This window comes from Varanus komodoensis, unplaced genomic scaffold (genome assembly GCF_004798865.1).
Source record: "Varanus komodoensis strain SLA01 unplaced genomic scaffold, ASM479886v1 scaffold1, whole genome shotgun sequence".
Classification (NCBI taxonomy): Eukaryota; Metazoa; Chordata; class Lepidosauria; order Squamata; family Varanidae; genus Varanus; species Varanus komodoensis.
The window spans coordinates 91,597,523-91,620,782 of record NW_025335268.1 but is presented as its reverse complement, the minus strand read 5'-3'; the positions used below and the strand labels follow the sequence as shown (position 1 = coordinate 91,620,782).

Below are 23,260 nucleotides of genomic sequence, written 5' to 3'. Positions count from 1 at the left end.
ATGCCTATTAGGAGGAGATCCAAAAACCTTAGAACATCCAATGCTCAACTCTCTCCACTGACTCAGTGTTCATTATATACTAGTGCATGGGATGACTCTTGCTCAAATGATTGTTCACTCTGCTCTATTAATTTCATCAGGCCTTCTTTTCCATTGAAATATTGACATGGCTCAGCTCTGCACATTTCTCTTGAGCTTAATCCCTCCACACAGGGCTATCAGTTCTCAAGATTATTTCATCAATTTCTCTCATAGATATTACATGATACCTAAAAGTACAGGTATCCTGCCATTTTCTGGCTGGTTCTGCACACAAGCTATAGTATGTAAAATAGAAGTCAGCTTCCAGTTAAAGACTAAGTCAATTGATCAGGGAACAGGTATCACTGTCCGTGATAAATCACATCATTTGACGTGAGAGTACTGGTTAAATACACCAAAGATTTCTCTTGCTTCATATTATGAATTGGTCACATCATCAATTCTAATAACTACTGTAGTTTTGAAATCTGGACTTGTTTGAACAATGCAAAATCCAGAAAAGAAGCCCAAATATTAACAGATAAAATAGACAATCTTTGTGGGTCTAACAGAAGAATTCACATATAGCTAAGAACATAAGAACACAGGAAAAGCTGTGCTGGATAAGACCCAATGCCCATCTAGTCCAGCCCCCAGTACACATGTTGGCAAACCAATTGCCCAGAGGATCACTCAGGCAGGATAGGTGCAAGACCTCCTCCTGCCCAAGCTTAAACTGTTAATATTAGCATTTGTTGTTAACAACATATTAGTTTTATGAAGTTCATGCAAAAAATAAAAATAGTTTCCAGCAAAACTTTTAGCATTGTGTCAGTACAGGATTAATCAGCATAACAGCTTGAATTTAGAAAACTGTATTTAAATTCCAAGTTGCTGGTTAAAAAAGTCCTGTTTGGAAGTTTTGTTTGAAACTGCTTCTTCCTAATATGGTCTAAGATAGACATTAGAAGTTCATGCTTTGATCAAAATATCAGAGAAAGCAGCAATGCAGAAGGTTGGCTATTAGGAATGCCCAAAGGCATTTCCTTTTAGATTTGTCTAAGTCTGGTTAAGATGTTATAGTCTGTCTGGTGGCACAACAATCTGGGCCACTACCTGGGAAGATTCTGAGTTCTAAGCAAAAGCTGTATATCTGCACAGTCTCTGAAACCCGAATTTTGGAATATTCTTCATTCTTGATCAGGGCTTCTCCTAGCCATTACATTTTCCTACTAGCCAGAGACCGCTTGTTTCTTTTGGCCTGAGATGAAGGACAAGATATTTCTCTCCCTTTCCAACATTCTACATGCAGAAGCCAAATGGACTGGTAGTTGGACACTACTTCAACTGCTATTTGCATTTTCCCCCTCTAAATGATAAGGGAAATAGATGCTAGTCAAAGATATGAAACTTATACTATCAAAGAGGTCCAATATATCTGAGATTCATGAACTCCAGAAGACCCTGTGAATTTTAGAAAATCTACATCTCCTTGCTAGGTCCTTTCCTATGCGTGCTTTTGAATGTAACAAAAAATACATTCCTAGTTCAACATTTCATATAGCTAAATAGATTAAAATATATGTATGATTATTTGAGGAATGGTTTCCTTAGTAAACCATTTTGCAGGAATGGATAAGCCTTGACCTTGCAAAACAGTTGTAAGCCCAGAAATGAGGCTTGGATCTTGTTCTTTCCTTTGCAGCTATATATTCAGCATCTCTTCCTAGTCTGGCTAGATTCCAGTACAGCCTGTCAAGCAAGAATCTCTTTCACCATTATAAAATCTTCAATTTCAAGACAACCTTCTAAGAATCCCTGAAGAACTAACAAATGTTTAGTCTCCACTTCCACCACCATTCACCCTCTAAAACTCTTGGAACATGGAGAGGTAGGACTTGGGCTCCAGGGTAGTAAATAATGGGAGAGTAGATATCCATTCACTGTTTCCTGACTGAATTTGGGGATGGAAAGAACAGCAGAAATCTAGATCTGTGACTAGGGCTTAACTGTTAAATTAGCAACACTTGAAACCTTGTCAAACATAAAACAAATAATACTGTTAGCCAGCCCTGATTCATGTGAAATTGGACAAGACTAGTTCAACATATATCTAAATAGATTAAATATTTGTATTATTTAATAAAAGAATAAAGTTTCTTGAACTATACCCAGCAGATTAAAGGGACAAGGTGGAAAATGGTTAAGTGCAGAGGGTTAAGGTCACCCTAGCTGGGTTTTTGTCCATGGATTCTGAGCAATCTCTGAGAAACATAGTACACAAACCCTGTAAAACTCTTGCTTGCCTGACTGCACTTTCAAGGGGTGCTTTAACCAGAGCGTAGGCTGAAATGCTCACACACAAGGCACACGCTGCAGAGCCTTTTAGCATGCCAGCAAAAGCCAGATCCTTTTGTCAAGCCCTGCCAGCAGAAGGGCTCTTCCAGCAGCATTCCTAACGGGTACACCCAACAGGAGGGTCAAACAGGACGATCAGGGACGTTTGGGGCGCCTGTTGCCTGAAGCAGATATCTGAGTGCTTCTGGGTAGGCTGTTTCCTTCCCCATGGCAGAACATTTCATTAGACCCAGTCCCAGCATGAAGCAGCAACAGCAGCAGCGCACACAGCAGGAAACACCGTTACAGCATAGAGAAAGGACGTCTCAAGAGCAAAACCCACACAAAGTATTTTAAAGGAGAGGGAAATATGGCAAGAGCCACTGGATATCCAGATGGTAAAAAACAAGGGCCGGCTAAGATGAAGAGCTGCCGGGCCTCCAACAAAGGCAACGAGGCCCGGAACATTTCCAGATTGTGGCTTTTTCTGGTCTGTGGGTGCATGTGTCAATCAAGGCTCAGAAAATATCTTTTTACAGCCACTTCATGAAGGTTAGGTGGGAGTGGGATGCATCCTCTCCATTAACGGAGATGAAGGGAGGGGCCAGTCATGGCCGTCTCAGGCCTGGACATCTTCATGGGGGAAAAGGCCATTTTTGGAGAAGAACTTTTTTTTCTAGTGAGAGTGCACAGCTAAAGAAACCAACCCCTCACTGCCACTCTGTGCACCTTGAGAGCAGTTTATGGTTCATAATATGGTTCTGTCACTTAATGCCCCTGCTGTGGTCCCCTTTGCATTTAGGAGAAATGTGGGGTTTGGCTCAATATGTGCCCTAGGCAGCTATTAAAGCCGGCTGTCCCCAGTAATGGTCTGCCTCAAGTGTATTGGGCTGCTGGGGTCATTTCTTATGCTGCACTAGTGTTCCTTTGCTGTGACTGAGTCTGTCAGAAGAAGCGGTGAAGCACACAAAATACCAGCAATGGGGAATACACACATTTAGGTCCTCCTGGAACAGGATTGGCTATGAGAGATAGGAGAAGGGTAGGGGAAAAAGACAAAGAAAACAAGAGTAGGTTCATCTTATAGGAATAAGAAACAGCACTTGTGGGCCTTTTCCACACATCTAGAATCCCTGTATGCATCTCCTCATGCTTTATTAGTAACAGTACACACCCTGTTGTCACAGAAAGCAGACTCGGAATTGTGTCCATGTCAGAGAGGACAGGTTTTCTGTCATTTTAAATGGGAAAGTATGCACTCCTGTAGTGCAAAAGGCAATCATACAATCTGCTAGCAAATAAGGGCAGAAGGGCAAAATATTTTTTTTTTAAAGGACTAACAAAATGCTAGGTTGGTAAGAAGGGAGCAGCCCTGCTGGCTGCTAGCCACAACATGGCCATTATTCAATAAGGAACTATGGGATAATCAAAAAAAGGAGCCGCCTCCTCCCTCACTTTCACATTGGAAGCTCTGCGTGGGATGAATCACATCCTGCCCAGCTCAAATCATTGCTTTTTGTGTGACATGGGCAAAAGAATCCCACCGCAAATGCACCACCTGGGAGAAAGATGTTTGGCTCTACCTACAATTGCTATTGTTTACCCCATTAAATACTGAACCGGAAAAGTCCTGAAGTGCAGCATATCCCTCAAATCAAACATTTCCTCCTTTGTTCAGAGCTGAGGAACTGCACACTGGAATATAATATAGTGAGGCAATTCTCTAAGTCAGATGTTGGGAAAATCAAAACATGCTAGTGGTCCTGCTGCTGGACCAGTGAACAGTTCAATATCAACATGGGGATCTAGATGCAAACACCTAAAAATGTATGGGCAAAAAGGGGGACTACAGGGAAAGAAAGGGTGGAGCAGGGAGAGGTCAAATGACAGAGCTGCCTTAGGGTTCTGTTCTACATTATACAGGTGCTTGCAGCTGATGGCTGTGCCAACACAGTGAGCACTTCACATGCAGCAGCTTCATATAGCCCAGGCATTGATCACCATGTGACTACAAACCTTTCGCTTGGAAATCTATGGCAGTGTGAAAGAAAAATAAGTAGCCTATGGGGAGCTAGTGTACATTCTGCAGATTTACCACATGGAAAGAAAGCTTCCACATGGCAGCTGGAACAAATGATCTGGTCCTTAGCATGTCCTCCTTATGGTTAGTTCATAGCAGATGAGGAGGGCAGTGGGCCTATCAAGCAGAAAAGTAAACTACGTGGAAGATAGACTTATTCTATTTAAAGGAGAAAGGCAAGGCATCTGCAAATGCCAGCACCAGTCCAATGCATGGAAAGTGAACATACTGTCAATGATGTCTCCCAGGCCCTGGGCATAGAGCAAGTCTCTCAAGCGAGCCACTTCATCCTTCAATTCTCTGATCAGCTTGTTGTTAGGATCCTCATTAATGACGGCATTGCACCTGATCTGCTTAGCACGGTCAGCATACCTGTGGGAACAAGATGTATTCTCGCTAAATAAGGGCTACTGAAAATGCCATAAATCAGGTCTTAGTGCCAGCCTTCCCCTCCCTCCCCCACTCGCCCCCAAGCAGATCAGGTCAAAAGGCTTCCTAAGTATGTTGTTAAAGCTGGCCAGTCTGGCTGGCTTTGTAAAACAATAGAGCATTGTAGAAGTCAGTCCCCAAAAGTATAAACTAAGTTAAAATACTGGTTATTAAGGAAATGTGGTTTAATGATGTGCAGTTGATGCCAATTAGATTGTATCTCCTGTCTTCTAAAAGAAGCTGTATCCACCTTCTGGGTGGTTCTTGTTGCCTATGGGCCTATCATGGAGAATGTCTGATACTTCCTGATTGGTCTGCCCTTTTTACCTGATGCCATGCAATTGAACCAAAGATGTTTGATCATCTTGCATGCTCTGTGCAAGCTCAACTGTTTCTCACAGAACTTGAAACTGTCTGGTTCTCTATGGGAGTGCTTATCTCATCTCTGGGTCACTCGGCCTTGGCATTTCTGCAAAGCATTCCAATCCCACCTCTCCCTCCCAGTTCTGGTTCAGAATCTGAGGTAACAACCTTTAAAGGCTGTACTGCAGAGGCTGCTCCAATCCCTACACAGAGGTCCTCAACCTTTCTGGGTTAGTGGGCACATTTGGGATCTTGAAAGAGTGTCATGAACACTCTCACAAAACGTTTGCCATGGGAACTTGTCCATGCATAAAATGGTTGTGATGGTGGATGTAGCCATTCACAAAGCATCCTTTTCCCATAAGGCAAACTGATAAGACTAAAAGAAAAATAAATTGCCCCAAAACCCAGGTACAAGGCAGAGGTAGGGTCTGATCTCCAAAACACAAAATTACTCTGACAAACTCAAATAACGAAGGGCAGCATTTCACCTTACAGCATGCCAGCCTCCCAGTTAAAAATGTGATTTAAAAAATCTTAAGAAATAAAATCAAAGACAAAAACGGGCAGGGATCCTGGTGAGTGACAAGAGAGGTGTCCACAAGGACCACATTGAAGACCCCTACCACGCAGTGTGACCTGTAAAAACTAGTGATGTGATTCACCCTGGTCAGCATGAAACCTAGGGTGGTGTTGTGCTTTGAGTATTGAATTGGCCCTTGGAAGATCCAGGTTCTACTCTCCATTCAGCCATGAGGCTCACTGTGTGACTTTCAGCCAGTCACAGAGATCCAGCCTTACTTCACAACCTAATCTATTTTGTTGTCAGGACAAAATTGAGATGAGGAAGATTATACAAGCCACCTTGGGTTCCTTGCAGGAAGAAAGGTGGGATATGAATTTAATAGATAGATAGCTCCCCACAAACTCAGAAAATATTTAAATTCTAGCCCAACGCCAAGCATTTTGAGATTCAATTTTTCTCACAACATCCTCTTGAAGCCTTCTCTTCCACCTATCACCTGCCTGTCTCCCCATTCCAGTAAAAGCTGAGTAGAAGAAAAACATTCAGAGCCATATCTGAGGTGGGTGCTATTGTTTGCCAATATATTTCCAGGCCAAGAAATACAAAACTAAAGCAGAAGACAGGCTTTGAGGCCATTGGATAGGGGACCAGATTGATACCTCTTGTTCACCTGCCTTTGGACTAGATGTGGCTTCCTCAAAAATATTGATAAAGCCTCTGAATCCAGCAAACTGGATTGGAGAATACTATACAGAAATAATTCTCATTCCTCTTATGCAGTGCCAGGCTGATGACAGCACAATGAGGTCCCTCAAGGACCGTGCTACATACAGAGAGGTTGCAGGACTTCAGTGTGTTCTGCATTTGCACGGCACACTGTGTGTCTTTCACAGGAAGGAGCTCAACTTCACTGTCATTAAAGAGGCAAGAGAAAAATCTAGGTCTCAAAGAGGGATACATGGATAATTTTACTGAGTTCAGTTACACTGACCATTTAGCAGTTTTATATAGCACTAACAATGTGATTTTGCTCATGTGAAAGTTTTTCCTCCTTACTATATCTGTTCAGCATATGTAGATATATCTGTGTACTTTTCTAGACTGCCATTCACCATTGTTGTTATTGTGTAACTATTGTAGGTTAATCGAGCGGTCAACTGCAGATATAAGCTGACTGTTTTATGTGAAAATACCTGAAATTGTTGCCAAATGAATATGCAGTGGAATAAACATCCATGTAAACGATCTAGATTTTTAAAAATCACTTTGTAATTCCTAAGTAGCTCCATTGCTAGAAAAGCTCCAATTTATTAAAAAAAAAGCCTTCCAGAATATTTCTATAAATAAAGATACATTCCAACCTAATGTGATAAGGCTCACTCCTTTAGCCCATGTCCTATTTCAGGGTGTGAGAATCCTTGCATAGCTCCTACCTTAATGTGCTGAGCGTCTCATCGTAGTTGATATCAGCAGGACTGAGAGCAGCTACCATAGCAGTCCGAGAGTTGCCACCTGCCCAGAGAACACACGACAACAATGGCTCGTACTATGACAACATTACATACCACAGCTCTTCTTAGGCTCCTCTCTCTTCCCAGGGTTGGCTGTCCCATGAAACAAGGCAAAATCTTTGCCTCAGACAGCAGATTGTGAGGAGCAGCAGGTCACGAACTCCATATCCACTACTCAGAGGACTGACCAGCACCACCATAACCAGTTGTGTTTCCCTGGCTGGCTGTACTAGCTGCTGGCCAGTGGGACTCTCCAGAACTCATGCCAGACCCAGTACCTCACACTAAGGAAAGATCTGTGGAGAGCCCCATCAGCCACTTTCCTGCTACAGCTAACATGACTCTCTTGGCCCAATGCCCTGTTGTGAGGACAGACTCCTCACAATGAGGTACGAATGGCTGAACTCACCCCCATGCCACTAAAGCAGTGGGACAACACACTAAATGGAGGTTTGAAGAAAAGGATGGTCTTGCTTCAAATAGCACAACATCTTACACCAGCTGTAACTCTTTCTATCTATCTGTTCCTTCGTGCTAGAGTTTACTGTACCATTTTGCACATAAGATTTAGGCAACCAATGTACTCAAACTCAACTCTACAGCATCATTATAGTCCCAACACTCACCCAAACAGTAAGAACATAGAAAGAGGTTTTATATTGAGTCAAAGTACAATCAACACTGAGTGGCAGTGGCTCTCCTGGGCTTCAGGCAAGAGCTTTTCCAGCCCTACCTGGAGATGGCAAGGATTGAACCTGAGCTCTTTTGAATGCAAACCATGTTATCCCACAACTGATCCACAGCCACATCCAACACTATGACTTGCAGAGTACAAGGCAAAGGCAGGGTGCAAGCATGCTCTATCAGTGGCAAACCTGCCATTTACAGGAGTGTTATCCATCTCTTCAGCAGCAATGGGAGTTTATTAGGGACACCATAAATGGCCGGGAAGCAGAAGAGACTAGAGGACCACTGGCTAGAAATCTGGTAAGAGTAAGGACAGAACATGGATGATGCAATGAGAATGAAGTACCTAGATTTTCTCGAAGGAGCCAGGTAAGTACAGAGTCCCGGTAAGGAATAAAGTCTGTCTTTTTCTTTTTCTTATTCTACAGGAAGGAAAGAACACGAAAGTGGAACAGACACCACTGATTCTGGAAGTATATGCAGATTCATGAAGGATAAGTAACACATTGAATTAAGCCCTATATATATCCAGGATAACAAACGGCTTAGATGGTAATTTTTATAACAGATATCTCATTAAGAAAGTATCTCATAATATTGTAAATACATTTCAAATAACAAATATAAAGGATCTTCAGAGAAAATACAAAATGCTGCCTAGGATGATGGCATGAATTTCCTGCTCTAAACTGGATTACTTGTACAAAAGTACAATCAGTGCTGCACCTTTCTAGAGACAGGATGTACTATGAGCCAAGATAAATGCAGAAGAACCGGGAAACAAGTGATTTCACAGCTCAGGAGAACATCAGCTTATACTCAGTATAATTTCAATAGTAGCAGAACCAGCTTCCCTGGATGAACTAGCTAATACGTATATTGTGTTTGTAACTACAGTTTTGCCCAATCACATGCTTTGAAACTTTATAATATTTCAAAATTAAACAACATTCTGTACTACCACCATATCCCAAACACAAGCATTTACCTTATTTGGTCCTGAATCCTGAAAACAAACAAAAGATATCCATTAGAGTTTCATTATAATTTATGATCAAAATGGATTTAAAGGAAAGAATGATTGGGTCTAAGAATGGACTGAGAGAAGAATATAGGACAGCATTCTGACTTCCCACAACCCAGATATAATTTCAAATTCCTAAATGAAGAACATTCAACCACAATTCTGAGGCAATGTTCACAATAGCATTTTGGTGTGGTAGATGGCTAGAACAGCATTTAGCTCTGTGCACTGCAGATTCCTAACTAGAAGGATGGCTCTGGGAAAGATTGCCCAGTTCAGCTGCCACAATTCACAGAAGTTGCCAAAGGCTGCCCCTTTAGGATGGCAGGACCCAGCACTTGTAGTGGGAAGTGCTTCAGGGTCTTTCTTGGCTAGACCATGAATGGTCAGGCATGCTGAAAGTTGTCCTCCAAAATATTAGATGTCAGCATGCTGGTGAAGGCTGCTCCCTAGCAGGTTGGTTGATTGGAGTATGGTCTCATTACCCTAATGTATAAGAAACCATTTCTTCTGTGTGCTCTTATGAAATATGACAGTGAATGGCCATCAGATGAACCATTTCTTCTAGTAAGGTCCAGTTTACTAAGATCATGTGTTCAAAACTTCCAGAGCTCAAGCTATTTACATTTATTATGCTTAAGAGTGAACATGCTTTCAGACAAAAACACCATCTTTAAAAATGCAAAAACTTAATATACCTATCTGGTACTTCAAATGTTTTTGTCCTGTTTTGATTTGCCTCTTATAAAACATGTTATCATGAGATTTCATCTGGGATTTCCCAATTTTTTTGGCAATCTACTATCTTAAATTAATAGTACAGTGAACCTGATGAACATTTTCTGTTCCACTGTTATGAAACACAGGATATTTATCATGCCACATATTTGATCCATAGCAGCTCCATGACATTTGGATGCTGCTAAGAAAGCAAATGCTTATCTGACATCTTTTCCAGAGGCCAAATGATTGAGCCTCGTGAAGCCCTATAGAATCTATAGGCAGGAGAAAACTCTGCACAGAAGAAACTTTCCCAATACAATCCCACTGCAGCCCCAATATTAATGGAAGCCTTACCATCTCAGCCAAAGCAGAAATCACCTTCCCCAGGGTGGTTAGCGATTTATTGATATTTGCTCCCTCCTGTGAGAATGAAACAATTTCACTTAGAACAGCTAATTCCAGCACAGAATTTGCACAAAGAAATCATTTTAGCAGTGCTATGCATTCTGTTCAGCACAATAAAGAGATTTCAGAACTACTCTCCCTGTGCATATCTTCTACCAGGCAGAAGAAACAAGCCATCCTAAAAAGCAATGCAGCACTGACATTACTGAACTATACCAAATGCATAGGGAGTATATGGCACCATTAAGGTTCATGTTAGCATCAGAATAGGCTTATGGTTGGGAAAATATCAGTCCCTGTGCAGGTCTAAGGGCCTGCAATGAGCTCAGGTCAGGCAGAAAAAGCAAACTTTCAAAAAAAACAAAAACAAAACCTGCTGTGCTAACTTTGCCAAAGCTTTGCAAATTCATGAGAAGTGTGCATAGGTGTAAAGGTTCAATTAAGTTTCAGGTGGGGTTTGGGTTATCAGTCAGACACTATCATTTTTTGTACAGCCCTAGGGCCTGTGAACCAGCCCTAGTGAGGAGAAACAGGGAGCTTTCCATGAAAACCCAAGTGTGCTGCCTATGCTGAAGTTATGCAAATACATGGGATAGAAGTTAGGGTTAGGGCAGTTAAGGATGGAGTTCAGCTTCAGAATAGCATGAAGGTGAGAGTTAGAAAATTATTAGTTCCTCTACAGGTCTGGGACTCTAGAACTAGACCAGATGAAACAGAGAAATGGAGCCATCAAAAAAAATTCTAGTGAGAATTATTTTAGGAACTTCTTCAAATGGACAGAGTACATGACCACAGTAAATGTATGGTTAAACTTCCATTAGGATTAGGCTCAAGAAAGTTTCACTCTCTGTATGGGTCTAAGACCCCGAAACTACCTCAGATCATGTAAACTGATGGGGAGTACATGGCCTTGGTATACTTAGGGCTAATATTCACATTAGGGTTACAGTCTGTGAAATGAAAGGTCTTTCTGAAGATCTATGGCTCCAGAAATAGGTCAGGGGAGGCAAAGAAGTTGAGAAAACAGAAAAAATGATGAGTTGGCTGGCATCACTGCACTACTACAAGTGATAGTATATGCCCTTGATAAACCTAGGGTTAAACTTCTGCTTGGGGTTAGGAAAATATCACTCCCCTGGCAGCTCTGCAGGTCCAGAACAAGCCCCACAGTGGCAGAAAAGTCAAGAAATAAACAAAAAGCATGGGTCTGCTTTCTTTGTGGAACATCTCGAAGTGTGGGGAATACACTTGGGTCAATCTGATGTTGAAATTTGGGTTAGGATTAAAGTTAGAAAAATATGAAAATCTCTGCAAGACTGGAGGTCCAGAACAAGCTCAGGAGAGGCAGAGAATTTGAGCCATCCACACAAGATGATGATGCCTTTCCTGCACTTTTCCAAATGCAAGGGGGGTATATAGCCATGAGAATCCTGGGGTAAAGCTTCAGCTTAGGGTTAGGCTTCCAAAATTATTACTTTCTCTGAAGCTCTAGGAGTCCAGGGCTACATCAGGAGAGGCAAGGAAGTCAAGCCATGAGGAAAAACCAAGTGATTGATGCTTTTTCTCCACAACTGCTAATGAATGGAGAGAACTGTTCCTTAGAAAACTTTAGGTTTAGCCTGAGTGTAGGGTTAGGGGTCATAAAATATCAGTCTCCCTGTACCTCTAGATGCCCATAACTAGCTGCAGGGAGGCAGAGAAGTCAAGTCAAGCATGAAAACCAAAATGTGGATCCCTTTCCTGCAAGTCTCCAAATGGATTGGGATTATATGGCTATGGTAACCCTAGGATGAAGCTTTAGGGTAGGGTTAGGGTTCTGAAATACTTAATTCCCCTGCCACTTTAGTACTCTTGAAGTAGCTCAGGGACAGCAGGAAAGTCAAGCCATGAAGAAAAACCAAGAGCGTACTGTACTTGCTGCACTTTTTGAAAAGTGTGGTGGGGCTACATGGCTTTGGAAAGATTTAGGTGATGTTTCCAGTTAGGGTTTGGTTTGAGAAAATATCAGTCCTCAGGGTTGGGATCTGGAACTACCTCCAGGGAGGCAGAGATGTTGAACTACGTAGATAAATGAAGAATTTGCTGCCTTTGCTTGTACTGTTCCAAATGGGTACAGAGTATGGAGCCCTGGTCAGCCTAGCTTCAGGTTAGGGTTGGGCTCAGAAGGTGTTAGTCATTCTGAATCTCTACTGCTTCAGAACTAGCTCAGGAAGGCAGGTATTTCTAGCCATCCGGAAAACCAAGAGTGCACTGCCTTTGCTGCAGTGTTCCAAATGTATGGGGAGTAGATGGCCTTGGGAAAACTAGAGTTAAACTACTTGTTAATGTTAGGCTTACAAAAATATCAATCACCCTTCAGGTCTATTGGGTACCATACTGGCTCAGCTGGGGCAAAGAAGTCAAGTTCTCTGTGGTGGCGCCCCATCTATGGAATGCGCTCCCCAGAGAGGTCCGCCTGGCACCGTCATTATTTGTTTTTCGGCGCCAGGCTAAGACCTTTTTATTTAAAACTTATTTTAATTGTTAATTTATTGGTTATTTATAGGATTTTAAATCTTTTAAGCCGAGATGCACTGGGTTTTAATATTTTTATTGTATAATTTGTTATATTTGTATATTTTGTTCTTGTTGTGAGCCGCCCCGAGGCTTTGTTCCAATGCGGGCAGCATAAAAATGTTTTAAATAAATAAAAAAGCCATCAAGAAAAACAAAGATTGCACATTGCTGTACTGTTCCAATGGATGAGGAATGCATGGATTTTGGTGAACCAGGGATAAGCTTCAGGTCAGGGTCATGGTTAGGCGAGTATGAACCACCCTGCAGTCCTACTGTTCCAAAGTTGCTCAGATGAAGGAGAGAAGTCAAGACATATACAAAAACCAGGAGTGAGCTGCCTTTCCCCAGTTCTCCAAATATATGGGAGACCCATGGCCATGGCAAAACTAAGAATAACCTTCCATATAGGGTTATGATTCAGGAAATTTCAGTCCCATTGCTGTTCTAACACTCCAGTATGAGCTTGAAGGAGGCTGATATGTTAATCCATCAACAAAAAAACAAGGGTCTGCTGTCTTTGCTGCAATGCTCCATATGGTAACGAAAGAGTTTGGCTTAAGGTTAGGAAAACTTTAGCCTGCCTGAAGCTCTAGGAGTCCAAAACTAACCCAGGTGAGGCAATGAAGTCAAACCATTCACAAAAACCAGGAGCTGGTGACCTCTGCTGCACTCCACCAAATGCATGGGGAGTATCTGGACTTAGTAAATTAGGGTTAAGCTTCAACTTGGGGTTAGGGTTCTGGAAGTATCAATCTCTTTACAACTACAAGGGTCTTCTACTAGCCCAGGTGAAAGAGAGGTTGAGAAATGATCAAAACCCACAAGTGTGCTCTGTTTGAGATGATACTAGGTCATAATGTCATGCCTCAGAGTGCCCAATCCTGTATACAACAGAGTCATATTTATTTATTATTTCATTTTTATATCACTCAGTTGATGAAGTTCTCGGTATATTAAGCCCCTCTCAGAGATGTGTTGATGCCTAATGTCTTAATTTGCTTTCTTCTCTTACCTTAAGTCTTGTTCCTTTTGCTCCAGTAGAGTCAGCCCGTTCACTCCCTGCAAGGTCCACCAAACTGATTTTGCTGACCTGAAATGGGAAAACTGCTTAGAAACATGTTGTCCAAGGTAACTTTCACATTTCTCTGGGGCAGCAGCAGGAACAATAACAACAACAATAAATTCTCTGCCTCTCAGCTGTTATGAGGTACATAATATCACCTGCCCAGAGAGCTTCAGGAATATACATTTTGGCAGCAAATACGTTGTTCAGGTGAAAGTGTTGGACTCATTCCACACTTGTTTGCCATGACAACTGAACAGAGGCATTTGGTTGGTCTAGGAAACAGGATGCTAGATTTATGTCCTCTTTCCTAGAATGACTGACCAGATTCCTCTCGGAAACCCACAAAGCAAGGGGCCCTCTCTTATTGTTCCCAGCAAGGACACAGTCTTGGAATGTGGACATCTGATATGATGCAGCAGGGGTCTGATCATGCTCTTGCATCTTCAGCTGATACTTTTAGTATTGTCTGTAATAACAAATTTGCTATAGTATGTTTTGCATTGTAAGCCTCCTAGGAAGGAGGTAGCCTATAAATATATGGAAGGAAGCAAAGGAGGAAATAAAATGTGCTGGAAATGTCTTGCTCTCCATACATTGCAGCCTCTATTCCTTTATCTAAATGTCCTCAATGCACATCAAATCCAAAAGAGGTGCAAAGGATAGATTATCTATTGATATGTAAGGAAGATGAAATAATATCAAGTTCTTCTGAGTAATCTTCTAAGCTATTCTTCTCCTCTTTAAAGCTCTTTTCTGTACAATGATGCATTTTGCGCTTCATTCCACTGAGTCAATGTTCATCCATTTAGCTAAACAGACAGCTGAGGTCAGAGACTTAGTCATGGATGGGCAGTAAGATCAACTGAGATGATGCCAGGGAATGTGGCATCCTTGTCCCTAGTGCTGCTGGCGGGGCTTCTAGCTTCTGCTCATCTTTCTTACCTACCTTCTCCGTGGTGATGTCAGTCTCCGCATCGTGTCGTTTCTGAGTGAAGATAATATTGAAGACTGCATGTGAACGGCTGCTGGTTTCATTCATATTGGTGGCAGCCACCGTCCTTTTAAGCAAGAATAGTGCAGAGGAGTTAACCAACTGCTGTATCTCATTAGGCCCAGCAAAGAAAATCCAGTGCTATCAGAAAGCTTTTCTATAAAAACTAAGTCAGTCAATCCAAATTTATTGAATAAGTCTACAGACACTTTCAAATACAATAATCACACATTAAGGACAGACAGTAGGTGCATAAACTTTATAGTAATATACTAGAATTGGCCAAACCAAGACTTGAGAGTTAGTGGCTCTTTGAGAATATTTTGTGGCTTGCTGCTCACTGCTGTTGGTGCCTGTGGATGCGCACTTGTAGCCTGGTCACCCCAGTGATATACTAACACATGAAAGTCTAAAATGAGAGACTATAATGAAATATTAAGATTATTTAAAAGAGAGAAGGACTAAAAACTCACCTTTTAATAATAAAAAGGTCTTGTAAGCCTATTAATACCCTACATAAGTATTTAAGGGAAACGTTATTACATGTAACTGTTAATAGCTTGTTTAATCAGGATTTCCCCCCTTCTCTCTTTTCCTTAAACTGGCTGACTTAATCGCAATGAGTTCAATCCTCAGAGCCACTGATTCGAGCCCTGTAAGAAAAAGTTCAGCTTGCTCTCAGCTGCTCAGTTTCTTATATAGTCAAAAAACTGATAGAGGTAGTGCTCCCTGTAGCTGATACATAATCCGTATTCCAATAATTAATGGGCCAGGTCTTCCACATATACAAAGCCTATCATGCAACTGGTATACCTGGGAAGCTACCTGTTGCATCATTGTATGAATCTGTTCAAATTGCAAACAAGGCCAAATGTTGATCTCTTCTCATTTGGAAGGAGAAACACTTTTCATCATGAAATTGGGCTTTACACCTTTCATAGACCTTGTGTTTTGACCATCTGATCATTCAGGCATTTCCTAGGGAGCCGGGTGCCACTCAGTCAATCTTGCTTACATCAGAACTTACATAAGCATGGGTGTAAGCTACATGGATCAGTAAGATGGTTCAGAAATAAGACTGCTTTTATTCCAAAGTTGTTTCTTATTACAAGAGCTTATGTACATATTTATTTGTGCACCTATTTATATGCCGCCTATAACTGCCAAAAGGCTTTCCTAGGCGGCTTACAACAGCATATTAAGCATATTAAAACAACACATTAAATTCACATATAAATAACAACATATTAAAACCTATTAAAACAATTAAAAGATTAAAACAATAATATAAAAAGGCCACCAGCAATCACAGGGCTAAGTATTAATTTTTTTTAAAGGTTTTGATTTTGACAGCAATGGACCACCTTCTTCCACGTTCTTATGTTTTGATATTTTTTATATTTCTTCTAATTTTTACTTTCTTATGAACTGTTTTGTCAGCATCTTTAATATGTATCTCAGGACTGGCAGAGGTGTGTGTGTTTTATTTAGATTTCTTGGTTGTCTTGACTTGAGCAATGCTTTTTACCCCTTAGTCCCATCATACCTCTCTTGGGATTTATAGCCCTCCACCAATGTTGTTAATAGTTCATTACTTTCTGAGAGGAAATTTTTAATAAGAGATAGATCTCCACAAACCAAATAAAACTATTGTTCAGTCTTGAAATTACCTTCCTCTGATTCCTCTGTTCAAGCAGAGACTGTTTTCTGTTTCAAGAGTGTGATATTAGAAGAAAGCACAAAGTGGTGTCTCTGAGTAAATTCTGTTACTGAGTTCACTCCACCCACTGGCTCATCCTTATCCACTGGCTGCACTCCCTCAATAGCAGGCAAACATTCTGCAAGGGCCAGCTCTGAAGCCAGTTCCATCGAGGATCTTGAAATGCTGGGCTCTTGCAGGGTCTCTGTAAGAGCTACTGACCAGTCCAATACTGGTAATGTAGATAGTAAGCCATCCTGTGCTAACTTGCATGAAATATCCCCCCTTTCCTTTCCCTCCTGTTCCTTAAAATACTGCATGGTTTTGATTTACTTTTTCCAAGCTTCAGGGAGGCCATTTGGCAGGCTGGGGGTAATCCTTAGGTCTTTAAATGTTTTTCTGATGAATGCCATCTGGTAATCTTCTCAATGGTCAGCTCTCAGAAAGTCATTCTGTGCTTTTCACAGCTGTATTGAAATTTTAAGTTAGGATTTCTACATGACATTACTACCTGGTTATTCCACTTTGCCTTATTAGGACCAAACAGGCACTGATACACAGACAGGCCAGTAAGCATGACATAAGCAATTTGTTGGATTTTAGAATCCCTTTCGCCAGAGTCCAGGTTCAAAGCAATAGATTTATCCAAGTAATGGCTTTGTATAGTAATAACTCAAACAGTTAATACTAAACAAATCCAGTCTGTAGAATCTCAGAATCCTTACTTGGGAAGCAAGGCTGAAAAGAAAAGATTCCAGGCTGGCAATGGGTAATCAAAGTCAGCTTTCCCCGATCTGGTGCTCTCAGCCAGCCATAGACCTGTTTCTAAACTCCACATTCACCTCCCTTCTCCTTACCTGCTATAGGTTTTAAAGTGACTGCCACTAATCTGCAAGTCCACTTGCACCAAAGGCCATCTGGATCCTGGGTCTACCTGGAAGCATTATCTTGAAACCACTAGTAACTGTATATTTTATATTTTATTTATTTATATTGCAATTTATATCCTGCCTTTTTCCTACAAAGGGCTCAAGGCAGCTTACATCATTCTCCTCCTCCATCTTATCCCCACAACAACAACCCTGTGAGGTAGGCTAGGTTGATAGTCTGTGACTGGCCCAAAGTCACCCAGTTGGCTCCATGGCTGAAGGGGGACCAGAACCCGGATTGTCTGAGTCCCAGTCCCATGCCCTTAACCACTACACCACACTGGCTCTGGTCATTCCAGTCTTGAGTGATGTTGGGCTCAACATCTGCTATAGTTCTGTAGATGCCTAGCTTCTTGTTGTTGTTGTTAGTCGCAAAGTCATGTCTGACCCATCGCGACCCCACAAACAACATTCCTCCAGGCCTTCCTGTACTCTACCATCCTCTGGAGTCCAATTGAGCTCACACCAACTGCTTTAGTGACTCCATCTAGCCACCTAATTCTCTGCCGTCCCCTTCTTCTTTTGCCTTCAATTGTTCCCAGCATTAGGGTCTTCTCCAGTGAGTCCTTCCTTCTCGTTAGGTGGCCCAAGTATTTGAGTTTCATCTTAGGTAGCTTAATATCATCAAACTGCCCTCATGGCCAACCTCTGTCTCTTATCACATAAAACAAGAACAAATTTGGAATAACAACTAGATCCATGGCTCCATGAAAGAATAGAATAGTTCTGTTTTACCTGGCTTTGTTCCCCGAGTCCATTAGATCCTGGATGTCATTATAGGATGTGACAGCTAGTTTTGAGAGATCTTCAACATATGGTCCAAGCAGTGGGTGCTCTCTCACCCTCAAGTTTCCTTTGTTCTTGGGATTAAGAAGGTCACGTACACGTTCACAATATATTTCCATATAGCTCACCTGTGACACACAAGGTGCAGACTATAAGAATTACACATTTTTTAAAAACCTGCATTTGGACATCAGCAGTAGCATAGGATCTTATAGACATGGACTGATAAACATAATATTGCATTTTTTTCCAAAATAAAACAAAAACTCCAATGACATCAAAGAAGTTACCTACAACATAGCATTTTCCAAGAATGAATTGAGAAAGATATTTGGAATGACCCCACAAAGAAAGTCTATAAACAAATGAAACGAATTTAGCAAAATAGTTAAGCATTTCCAGTTGCTATCCTTTGAATACTTACCTGGCAGTAAAGCTCACCGAATACAGTGGGATGTACGTCCAAGTAAGCATGAACATGATGGTTCTCCCAGTCTTCTACTAATTGCCAAATTTTCTGTACATTACACTTATGCTTAGCAGGGCATGACAATGCACCATAGGCAGTGAGCCATGGTTGGCTGTTGGGTGGCCCAAACCATGACTGCTTCCAACAACCCATTGAGAAACCATGGTTTAGAAGCAGGGTTTGTTTTATCTATGGTTAGTGGATATGCCATCCAGACCCAGACAATCATCCCTAGTGTGGGTTGTGGATGATGGCAAGTGAGCTGCTTCATAAGTTCAGTAAATAACTCTTGCCAAGGTCTCAGTCAGGGCCAGCCACCCCACTATTGCCCAAGCAGCATGGGGTTGGTGACTATTGTTGGCTTATTGCCCCCGCACAATGCAATAGGGCTTCCCCTCTTTATTCCCCTCCTTGGAGATCAATTTCACAATCTCTTTTTTGACAGCTATAGACAGCTCCTCCAAATGGCCCAAGAATCACACTGGGGGGGGGGTGTCACTGGGGTGAAAATGGGAACTCTCACTTAGGTAATGTCCAGGAGAGTACCTGCTGTCAATGTCCAGGTACCAACTACAGACACTGACCCAGAAATCTTTTTCTTCACTTTGTTTTGACTTGAAAGTGTGTGAAAATGCAAGCTGTCAAGTTTAGAGAAAAGATGTGTCTGAGCTTTGCTAGCAAAACTGGAGTGGAATGATTTATCCCTTCTTGGCACTGGGATCCTAGAGTTTTTTGAGTTCTTCTGAGAGGTCTCAGTGCCCCCAGCTTTTTCATCCATTCCCAAGACTCAAGAAGATGGAAAAATGCACTCTGTCCTCTTTGCTTGGAGTCAGGGGCTGTCAAAATTCTGGTTTATTTAAAAGACAGCCTCCCCCATATGAAAACAGATGCCCCTGTCAAAAATCCCGCATAACACATAAGCAGTCTGAAATAGGATACTCATCTTATCCTACAAGTTTAACTTTGAAGGTGCGTATCTGTCTATAGCCTGTGCTCTCTCATTAATCTACTTGGTCAAATTTAGCTTAATCATTTGTAATACATCTGTTAGGCAAATCTAAAGTCAATACTATATTTTAGTAACACAATATTCTGGAACATTTTGGCTGACACATTTTCCAACAGCTCTGCATTTCCAGAATTAGATTATACTTGCATGCACATCCAATGACCACATCATAAATTTTCTCTTGTCCCCCAGGAAACTGTACAAACAATATGGCTAAGTAACACTTTGTACCTCCACTGAGTATGACATGTTGTCATTTGTTGTGTCATTGATTCGAGAGAAGAGATCCTCACACAGCTGTATAGCATAAGAAGGAAAGAGAAAGAGTTATGCGTATCTGTGACAATAGTTCCATTGATTTAGGATCCACCCCAACCGTCTGGCAGCTACAAAGATTTCTGTTGCTGAATGAGAGGATCTGTGTCCCTGGGATGCAACTAACATAGCTCTGCATGTTCTAACCCTCTAATGAATGAAAGATCATTCTGGAACCTCCGGTAAATGTTCTGGTACAGGTCACAGGCTTGAAAACCCTGCTTGTTCAGCTAGTGAACCTGAGTTCCCACCTGCTGTTGCCCTCTCTGGGCTCTCTCTTCTCTCCTCTGCAGTCAGGGCTGTTGGGCAATGGTATTACTCTGGCCTCTTCATCACAGGGCAGAGAGATGTCTTCACTTTAACCCAAGGGCAACCCGGGCCTCTAAGCCCTAAGTCTCTACCCACCTACCCTTACTTTAGCTCTCCTCCCATGGTGTCCTGGCTTTCTTTATAGAGCAAACCAGCAGCCTCTTCCCGTTTCTTCTCTCCTACTCTGCATCCCTGACCTTCCAACCAACTGGCCCCACTTCCAGTACTGGATCCACCCACAGGCAATTGTTGCCCCCCCAGTGATGCTACTTCTGGGCATTGGTAGAAACACACAGCTACGTAAGCTGTCAGCCTATTTATCGAAGTGAGGATGGTGTTCTGATCAATGGCTAAGCAGTTCAGTCTCTCAAACATTATGTCCTGTTTCTCCAGGATCTGGGGAAAGACCCAGAATAGCAGCCTTAGGCAATGGCACTGTTGATTACTCCTTAGTAAATAGCATTTATTTGTATGTTCTGTACTTTTTCTGCTTCATATCCATTACTTGAAGTCACCAGAGTGGCTACTTCCACATCAACTAAAGGAAACTATGCATCACCAAGAGAGAAGTCAGAAGACAGCACAGATATGCATAAAATCTGCTGGTTGGTATGTATAGGTGCAAATTCAGAAACAATTGCTATAATACTTCTCACTCTGTGTGCCTGCTCAGGCTGCTGTCCAAATAATCACTCCTGGTGAGCAGCTTCAAGGCTCCTGCTGTACCTTCTTATGGGCCTTGAACTTTAAACTGGACACCTTCAAATGGAGGACATCCTCCTGACAGCTCTTCACACAGAGGACTGCTCTCTGTGAATCAGGACACATGACCATCCTGCAAATAATCCTTACAATCCCACAGGATGAGGGATACATCATTCCAATGTGTGACATCAGTTGACTTGAAGCCATTAATACTTGGTTTAAAAGGTGCTGCAGAAATTTAGCGCTAAAAAAAGGCGGGATATAAATCTAATAAATAAATAAATAAATTGGCTTCCTGAGATGAAGTTCCACTAGAACACATACATACAGCCAATTACTAATCATAAAGGAAGAGCCAGTTCCATTTTGTGAGTTACATTAACCCACAGGCCTTCTTGTCCATGCAGCATTTTTGTGGGGGTCAGACATTCTCTTCACATCACCTCTGCTTTTTCTGGGTATTTTGATCACGTTGGATAAATTCTCTCTGCCTTTCCATCACCTGGTGTTTAAAGTTGTCACCTTCCACTAGGTGGTGCTACATCCTCCCCTTCTGCCCAGAAGCCACGGTGGCTTCTCATCTGCCTCTCTCCTTGTAGTAACTCACCCCTAACTTGCACCTTCTTTTACATCATAAGCATGCTTTTCCTGGCCTACTTTTCTTCCAGCTGCATACCCTTCCCATGTTTACCTGGGGGATTATTCCTTGCTGGTCCTTCTCTTGTTTGCCCATCATAGTGTACGACTTGCCAGCTCCAGTCTGGCCATAAGCAAAGATGCAGACATTATAACCTTCAAAAGCATGCTGAAGCATCTCTTCTCCAATGTCCCGGTATACTTGCTTCTGAGAGGCATAGTTGATGTCTTCAGGCTATCAAAAGAAAGAAAACAGGGATCACCGTGTGGGTGACCAGGAACAAATCAGGACACAAAACATGTCTGCCTTTCCATTGCATTACGTACTGCAACTTCACATCAGAGCATCACCTGATCAGAATATTTTTCCTCACCTGCTACTTCTGAGTAACCCTTGAAGCAAAATAAAAAGCCAGACAGGGCTAAATTTTAGTGAGTGGATGGAATAGAATTGTCCTTTTGCTGCAGTTGCATGTGTGAATCAGACTCATGAAAGTGGGAAACAAGTACTTTGCAAGCTATGGCACCTTTTCAGCAGGTGAAGAACAAATTTAATAAGCTTTTCTGAAACATCATACATCAAGGTATAACAACTTGAGCATGGCTGGGAGATTACAGACTGAAGACAGTAATTGCAGCTAAGGCACCAAAGAAAATAGTTATTCTCCAGACTATCATCCAGGAAAGCAGTTCCCTAACACTTAGCTTCGTTCTCATGTTATTAAAAGATCTGGCTGTATCCATTATCAGTGCCCAGCTGAGTTGTAGGAGAAGACTAGAGCCAGCTAGCCATTCTGGATGTGCTCAGTGCTGAAGAATGAAAGCTTTTCTTTTATGCCCTTAGATCAGCCTTTTCCAACTTGCAACTTTTTGGACTATGACTGCCAAAATTCCTGACCATTTGTCATTTTGTCTTGGACTACACAAGTTGAAGAGCAAAACATCTGGAAAGCACCAGCCTAGGAAAGGCTGGTCTATACTCATTTGGACTAATGTTGTAAAATAGCGGGTTTGATATTTTGAAGGTATTTCAACTAACACCTCAAGTAATACTGTATTCAACAACACTTTTCAAACTTTTGCACAGAGTGCAAAAACCACAAATGCATCTGGCCAAATATATAACAACAGCTGAGTCACAATTTTCCAGCTATTTGCCCATGAATTGCTTGTAATTATTCCTCAGAATTATTTCCCGTTTCAAATCATTTACTGAATAATTTCCTTGCTTTATTTTTAGCCAGATATACATATGGGAAAATCTCACTAAAGATTTAGAATTCAAACCCAGTGCTAAGTCAAAGAAAAGGGACCCACAGCAAATGCATTGCCATTCATGGCCATCTGTCTACTTACTGTTGTGTGAGACCAATAGGAATAGTCAAAGCTGAAACTTTTGGGTGTCTCCTTGGGCTGTTTTGGATTAATGATAGCTAGGAGAAACAAGGGAAAACATGATATGACATCAGCATTCAGAAGCCAGCAGTTCCATGTTACAATAATGAGACTGTTTCCTTGAAGCACCCAAATACATGAAACCATTCAGTCCACCAATTTGGAACACACATTCCACCAGTGATTGATACTAGGAAGTTCACACTCCATGACTAGGTTCAGACAACATGATAACCCAACATGATAATAGAGTATGGGTTGAATGTGAGTTGTTGTTGAAATATGGGTT

General features: G+C 41.7%; 1 protein-coding gene across 17 annotated transcripts in view; it reads right to left on the bottom strand.

Annotated features, from left to right (window-relative positions):
• The window catches only part of KIF1A (kinesin family member 1A), a 113,944-nt gene that overhangs the window by 68,786 nt on the left and 21,898 nt on the right, over positions 1 to 23,260 (bottom strand). For 9 of the 17 annotated variants that reach the window (XM_044450045.1, XM_044450029.1, XM_044450006.1 and 6 more), the window contains exons 2-12: positions 22,933 to 23,009; positions 21,632 to 21,811; positions 19,843 to 19,908; positions 18,083 to 18,261; positions 14,675 to 14,786; positions 13,675 to 13,752; positions 10,056 to 10,121; positions 8,943 to 8,960; positions 8,301 to 8,376; positions 7,190 to 7,268; positions 4,668 to 4,810 (exon numbers count right to left, since the gene is read on the bottom strand). In XM_044450045.1, coding sequence (XP_044305980.1) covers positions 4,668 to 4,810; positions 7,190 to 7,268; positions 8,301 to 8,376; positions 8,943 to 8,960; positions 10,056 to 10,121; positions 13,675 to 13,752; positions 14,675 to 14,786; positions 18,083 to 18,261; positions 19,843 to 19,908; positions 21,632 to 21,811; positions 22,933 to 23,009 — 1,074 coding nt within the window. Of the gene's footprint in view, positions 1 to 3,353; positions 3,381 to 4,667; positions 4,811 to 7,189; positions 7,269 to 8,300; positions 8,377 to 8,942; positions 8,961 to 10,055; positions 10,122 to 13,674; positions 13,753 to 14,674; positions 14,787 to 18,082; positions 18,262 to 19,842; positions 19,909 to 21,631; positions 21,812 to 22,932; positions 23,010 to 23,260 lie in introns of all 17 variants that reach the window. The other 8 variants (XM_044449985.1, XM_044450035.1, XM_044450039.1 and 5 more) reach the window with 1 other exon arrangement.